The sequence below is a fragment of the Anolis sagrei genome, chromosome 4, assembly GCF_037176765.1.
Source record: "Anolis sagrei isolate rAnoSag1 chromosome 4, rAnoSag1.mat, whole genome shotgun sequence".
Lineage (NCBI taxonomy): Eukaryota > Metazoa > Chordata > Lepidosauria > Squamata > Dactyloidae > Anolis > Anolis sagrei.
The window spans coordinates 150,000,503-150,007,777 of NC_090024.1; the positions used below are offsets into that span (position 1 = coordinate 150,000,503).

Sequence of the window (7,275 nt, forward strand, 5' to 3'; positions counted from 1 at the left end):
AGACAAGTCACTTTCTTATGCTGTTAAAGTGAAGGAATTAGAAATATACCATCACTAGCCTTGGTTGCCTTGAGATGTTCAGGAAAGAACTTGACTTGGGTAAGAGAGAGATATACCAGATTAGAGAGCAGGGCCAAAACTTAACAAAATGAACGTCAACAAAGAGAAATGTAGAATACTACACTTGGACAGAAAAAAATGGAATGGATAGACACAGAATAGGTGACATCTGACTTTACAAACAGCCCATGTGAAAAAGACCTTGGTAGACAACAAGTTGAAACTGAGCCAACAGTGTGATGCAGCAGTTTAAAAGATGAAGGAATTAGAAATATTACCACCACTAGCCTTGGTTGGCTTGAGATGCTCAGGAAAGAACTTGACTTGGGTAAGAGATACTGATGAGTGGCATTGAATTATAGCCTTTGTATGGCCACCCTGAGTCCTTTCCAGGGTTGGGAAACATAGAAATGTGGTAAATAAATAAATAAAGCCAATGGGACTTTGTGTTGCATCGGAAAAGGGAAAAGTGTCTAGATTAGGTATGGGCAAACTTTGGCCCTCCAGGCATTAGGCATGGGCAAACACTCGGAGGGCCAAAGTTTGCCCATGCCTGGTCTAGATCGAGAGAAGTCATAGTGCCTCTCTATTCTGCTTTGGTTAGACCTCACCTGGAATATTCTGTCCAATTCTGGGCATCACAATTTAAGAGAAATGTTGACAAACTGGAAGGTGTCCAGAAGAGGGTGACTAAAATGATCAAAGTTCTGGAGGCTATGCCATTATGAGGAGTGGCTTAAGGAACTGGGTATGTTTAGCCTGCAGAAGAGAATCTAGAGAAGAGATATGATAGCTGTGTATAAATATGTGAAAGGATGTCATAAGGAGGAGGGAGCAGGCTTGTTTTCTGCTGCCCTGGAAACTAGGACTTGGAGCAATGGGCTAAAATTACAGGAAAGGAGATTCCACTTGAACATTAGGAAGATCCTGAGAGCTGTTCAACAGTGGAACTCACTGCCTCCAGTGTGGTGGAAGCAGAGGCTGAACTGATAGCCATCTGTTCAGGGTGCTTTGTGCTTTTCCTGCATGGTAGGGGATTGGAAGGGTTGGCTTATGTAGTCTCTTCCACCTCTATGATTGTAAGTATTCATGGAGGAGAGGGAGCAGGTAAAAACAGAGGGATTAGAGCAGTGGTTCTCAACCTGTGGGTCCCCAGATGTTTTGGCCTTCAACTGGCAAACTGACTGGGATTTCTGGGAGTTGTAGGCCAAAACATCCGGGGACCCACAGGCTGGGAACCACTGGATTAGAGAAAGAAAAGCAAAGGTAAAATTGTTTGGTGGTGTCGCAGCAGAGAAGCAGCTTCTTAACGCTCAGGAAGTGGATCTTGTGGTTTCAGGGGCTGAGCTCAGAAGGGGAGTTTAGAAAGCAAGAGAAAAAGTCCGGCTGAAAGGCAAACGATGCTTCAGAGACCAGCAGAGGAGGAAAGGGCTGCGCGTCCCCCCCAAGACGGACAGGAAAGAGGGGGGGACAGGGACCGGATCCTCCCTTCCCTATGGTAAGCCTCTCTTTCCACCTGCCCTCCTCTCATCTTATTGAACTCCAAGGAAAGAAGGGTCAGTGGGGGGGAAGAGACAGAGCTTGGAAAGCAATTGGCTGTGCACCACAACGCCCAGAACCATTGTAGTCCAACACAAGTTCTGGGGATAGTCTTTACACTCAGCTATTTTGGAGCAACTTTCCATCCCAATACTTAAGAAACTAGGTTTCTAAAGAAATGGAGCGCCTGGGCCAAAAAGAGGCAAACTGGGCGCTAACTTCCCACTTCCTTGGCTTCTTTGATTCAGAGTCTGTTTTGAAGAAGGAGAAGGGGCTCCAGACCACAGCGAGTTATTAATATTATTATTATTTCCCCTTTCTCTCCCCCCCCCTCCACCAAGCATGAGTCAGAACTTTAAAAAACAACAATAGCAAGTTGATATATGTCAGAGACAAGGGAAAAGCCCCCAAGTTGAGGTTCCTTTTCCCTAGAGAGGAAAATATATTTGGGGGCTTCATTTAGAATAATAGAATCATAGAGTTGAAAGAGACCTCATGGGCCATCCAGTCCAACCCCCTGCCATTTGCCCAATGCCCACCCTGCCCTGGCAGGAGGCAAAATAATAATAATAATAATAATAATAATAATAATAATAGCAATAACCCCAATTGTCAGCCACCCCTATTATTATTATTATTATTATTATTATTATTATTATTTACAGCAACATGATACAGGTGGTGGATCACAACTCTACCACCTCCAGCTATGGGAGCTGTAGTCCAGTTCGAAAGGTAGGGTGCAGCCAGGCTTTGAAGCTACAAGGCCATTAAATTAAGGTGGTCAGCTAATTAAGGTGGTCAGTTGCAACATCCACACTTGCCTCAAGCAGGCAAGAGTTCTTTCTCCCACTTTGGACATTCCACAGATATATAAACCTCACCTGCCAATAAAGGATTTCCCCAGTAAAAAGCCAGGCCTTGAAACTGCTAGGCTATTAAATGCTAATCAATGTGGCCCATTGAAACATTCACACCTACCTCAAATAGACAAGAGTTCTTTCTCCCACCCTGGACATTTCACAGATATATAAACACCATTTTCCTAGTTTCCAACAGACAACCTCTGAGGATGCTTGCCACAGATGCGGGTGAAACATCAGGAGAGAATGCTTCTGGAACATGGCCATACAGCCTGGAAAATTCACAACAACTCACTCACTTGCCTAGTTTCCAACAGACTTCACAACCTCTGAGGATACCTGCCATAGAAGTGGTCGAAAGGTCAGGAGAGAATACTTTTGGAACATGACCATACAGCCCAGAAAACTCACAGCAACCCAACACCAAAACTGTTTGAGGAGGGTGTGTTTACAGCAGAAACTCTGCAAAGGGGAGGCTGTTGTCTCCTTTGCTTTAGGGGTGATTCTTCTTCCTCTTTGCTTTTGTACTCATGGAACTACAATTCCCTCTTGTGCACCGCACACCTCCACAAGAGAGATCACACCAGATGGATTGGGGAAACCGTTTTCTCACAGGCCTCTTATCTCAAAGTTCCAGCTTTGGCCCTGAAAATGATGACTGTGTGTGTGTTTTTTGGAGATAGAGCCAGAGAGAAACTGGGCTGGAACTGCCTCCCAGTGTGTTAAAGGGAAATCAGACTTTGGGGTACATCTGCACTGGAGAATTAATGCAGTTTGACACCACTTTCATTGCCATGGCTCTCTGCTAGGGCATCCTGAGAGTTGCAGTTTGGTAGAGTAGGTTAAAAGCCTTGCCAAACCACAACTTTCAGAATCCTATAGCCTTGAGATAGTTAAAGTGGTGTTAAACGACATCACTTCTCCAATGTGGATGCACCCTTGGTGTCTGGATTTGCTCCAAACTCAAAAACTAAACTCGCCTTCCCTTCCTCCTGCTGTTTTTTCCATCCAAGGAAAAGAATGAGCTTGTTTGGGAGCTAACATGTAGGAAAGGGATATTAAATAGTAAACTCTGCACTGGAAAAGAGAAGGCAGCCTTCACATACCTTGAACTTTCTCTGCATATCCCTGGAGGGGGAAAGTTGAAGAGAGATCCTGAATAGATTGTACTATTTGGTGAGGAAAGTTGGAAGGTTGCACCAGTCTCTCCATAAATCTAAGCCTGTAGAAAAAGATGGACTTCTGTTTCCCATAAAAGAGAAAGCACCCTTTGGCAGAGAAGACTTGTAAAACTGCAACTCCCATGATTCTGGAGACAAAGCAATACAAGGCCCCTTCTACACTGCCATATAAAATTCAGATTATCTGCTTTGAACTGGATTACATAGCAGTGTAGAAGGGGCCTTGGGCCCTCAGATTATACAAAGTAGTCAGGTCCCTAGTGAAAGCTTCCAGGCACATCATTATAATAGTCTGATACCACTTTAACTGCTATGGCTGGATGTACACTGCTATATAATCCAGATTGTATAAATGGATTATATGGCCCCTTTTACACTGCCATATAATCCAGATTATCAAGGCAGATAATTTGGTTTATCTGCTTTGAATTGGATTATATGAGTCTACGGCTGCCACATCCACAGTTAAAAGCAGATAACCTGGATTTTATATGGCAGTGTAGAAGGGGCCTATGAGTCTATGGTGCCATATAACACAGTTCAAAACAGACAATCTGGATTTTGTGTTGTCTCTGCCACCTTGGACATTCCACAGATATATAAACCCAATTTTCCTAGTTTTCAACAGACCTCACAACCTCTGAGGGTGCCTGCCATAGATGTAGGCAAAACTTCAGGAGAGAATGCTTCTGGAACATGGCCATACAGCCTGGAAAACTCACAGAAACCCAATCTGGATTATATTCCTCAGTCTAGATCCATCCTATCATCTATCTATTTGTAGTTTCTTGAGATATTTCAAATTCTCTGCTAGAGAATCATAAAGTGCCTTGCCATTTTCCACTACACCACTCAGGCTGGATCTACACTGCCTTATATTCCAGAATCTGATCCCAGAATATCTGACAGTTTAGGCTCATATAATCCAGTTCATAGTGGATAATCTGGGATTCGATCCTGGGATATAAGGCAGTGTAGATCCAACCTCAATGATGTGCAGTCCTCCTTGGCACAGAAGAACTACAAAGAGCCTTGCATGACTAGAAATCGCAGGATCCCATCTCATTGTGCTGTGACAGTTCAAGTGGTGAAGTCATGAAGTCAACAGTTATAGAGGCATCCATAGAATCATAGAGTTGGAAGAGACTTCGTAGGCCATCCAATCCAACCCCCTGCCAAGAAGCAGGAAAATTGCATTCAAAGCACCCTGACAGATGGCCATCCAGCCTCTGTTTAAAAGCTTCCAAAGAAGGAGCCTCCACCACACTCCAGGGCAGAGAGTTCCACTGCTGAACAGCTCTCACAGTCAGGAAGTTCTTCCTAATGTTCAGATGGAATCTCCTTTCTTGTAGTTTGAAGCCACTGTTCCGCGTCCTAGTCTCCAGGGCAGCAGAAAACAAGCTTGCTCCCTCTTCCCTATGGCTTCTTCTCACATATTTATACATGGTCATCATATCTCCTCTCCGCCTTCTCTTCTTCAGGCTAAACATGCCCAGCTCTTTAATCCCCTCCTCATAGGGCTTGTTCTCCAGACCCCTGATCATTTTAGTCACCCTTCCTCTGGACACATTCCAGCTTGTCAATATCTCCCTTCAATTGTGGGGCCCAGAATTAAATACAATATTCCAGGTGTGGTCTAACCAAGGCAGAAGAGGGGTAGCATGACTTCCCTGGATCTAGACACTATTCTCCTATTGCTGCAAGCCAAAATCTCGTTGGCTTTTTTTTGCTGGAAGAAACTCAAAAAGGCCACTCAGCCCAACCCCATTCTGCCAGGAATCAATAAGTAGGCAGGGAGTCCCATAAATCAACACATTCCCTGTAATTTTGAATCCATTGCTAGTCGAAGTCTCTAGAGCAGCAGAAAACAAACTTGGCCCCCTTCTCAATGTGAACTCTTTTCAAATATTGAAACATGGCTACCACCTCCAGTCTCAGCAATTGATCCAATGGGTTTATTACTCTCTTTGGAACTCAACACCATAGTCTCTGTATACAACCATATTAGTGAAGCAGGTTCTATATTATACATCTTGAATGTCTCCAGGAGTGGAGCCACAAAGAGATGGGGGCAAAAATGACCAGTTGCCCCTTCTAAATAATTCTAATGAAAGCCCCTTGATTGCTAGTGTTGTTGTGACTTTAATATAAATTATTATTATTACTATTATTAATAATATTTTAATAATTAGCATTAATTATTATTATTATTATTATTAATAATAATAATAATTTCTCATCCGTTTTAGTTAGAATCATAGAATCATAGAGTTGGAAGAGACCTCATGGGCCATCCAGTCCAACCCCCTGCCAAGAAGCGGGAATATTGCATTCAAAGCACCCCTGACAGATGTCCAGTTGTCTTGGATGACATATCCACCTTCCAATCGTTCAAATAGGGTTGGGTTCGATAATCAATAAACAATCCTATCTTCCCCAATCGTTCCTAGAAGCATTGAAACACATGTTAGATCATCGAGCATTTTAAATCACTTCTTTTTCAGTAAAGAAGATAAAAATGCGTGCGTAATAGGGAATCCCGCTTTTTCAGTCCTTTTGGAAGGGCGCCTTACAGTAAAACTGCAATGCAATGCGATTTTTAGATCATAATGCTGGGGACATCGGGAATTTTTTTGGGTAAATAAAGAAATAAGTTGACGCCATAAGAGAAAATACAGGTTCATTTGGCACAAATTGGTGTTTTGTTTGCAGGCTTGCAACTCTCTCATTCTCCTTCCTAAATACATTCAAATTACATGTGCTTTTACTTGCATGATTTCCCATGGATTTCGTAGGGTTTTCTTAGGACCCTTCCATACAGGCCCTATATCCCAGGATCCAATACCAGATTTTCTGTTTATCCCAGATTATCTATCCCAGATTATCTGGCAGTGTGGATTTATATAATCCGGTTTAAAGCAGAAAACCTGGGATCAGATCTTGGGATACAAGGCTTGTCTGTAAGGAAGGGCACATAGTCAAGGAAGACTCAAGGCGCATCTAAGGGCGCCATATAACTCAGACTATCAAGGCAGGAAATCCCACAAGATCTGCTTTGAACTGGGTTATCTGAGGGCCCTTCCAGACAGCCCTTTATCCCAGGATACCAAGGCAGGAAATCCCACATTATCTGCATGTGGGCTCAGAAAACCCAGTTCAAAGCAGATCTTGTAGGATTTTCTGCTTTGATATTCTGGGATCTAGGGCTGTGTGGAAGGGCCCTGAGTCCACACTGCCATATAGCCCAGTTCAAAACAGATAATGTGGAAGGGGCCTGAGAAAAGGATCATCATAGGAATAATCACAACAATAAGAATATAAGCCGCCAAAGAAAGGGAGGGAGGGAGGGGCAGGGATTCACCTGCGGGGATGCCACCTGGCGGAGGCCCCGCCCCTTCCCCAGGCCACGCCCCCTCCTCCGCGCCTGGGCCAATGGCGTGCCCGCTCTTCTGTCCCCGCAGCTGCCTTCCAGCCGGAGGAGGGGTTTAAAGGGAGTCGCTGTCCGGGAGGCTGCTCCGAGTCGCCCAGGAGCCTGAAGGGAGCAGTCCTCAACACCTCCGCCGCCTCCTCCTTCTCCTCTTCCTCCCGCTTTCCCCGCCGGCACCATGCCCCGCTCCTTCCTGGTGAAGAGC

The 7,275-nt window shown here is 44.4% G+C and overlaps 1 protein-coding gene across 1 annotated transcript in view; it reads left to right on the forward strand.

Moving 5' to 3' along the window:
* Positions 1-1,292: 1,292 nt before the first annotated feature.
* The window catches only part of GFI1 (growth factor independent 1 transcriptional repressor), a 32,839-nt gene continuing 26,856 nt past the window's right edge, over positions 1,293-7,275 (forward strand). The window contains exons 1-2 of the mRNA XM_060771587.2: positions 1,293-1,558; positions 7,105-7,275. The exon at positions 7,105-7,275 is cut by the window's right edge and continues 91 nt beyond it. Of these exons, the coding sequence (XP_060627570.2) occupies positions 7,249-7,275 (27 nt within the window). The 5' untranslated portion in view covers positions 1,293-1,558; positions 7,105-7,248. The remainder of the gene's footprint in view (positions 1,559-7,104) is intronic.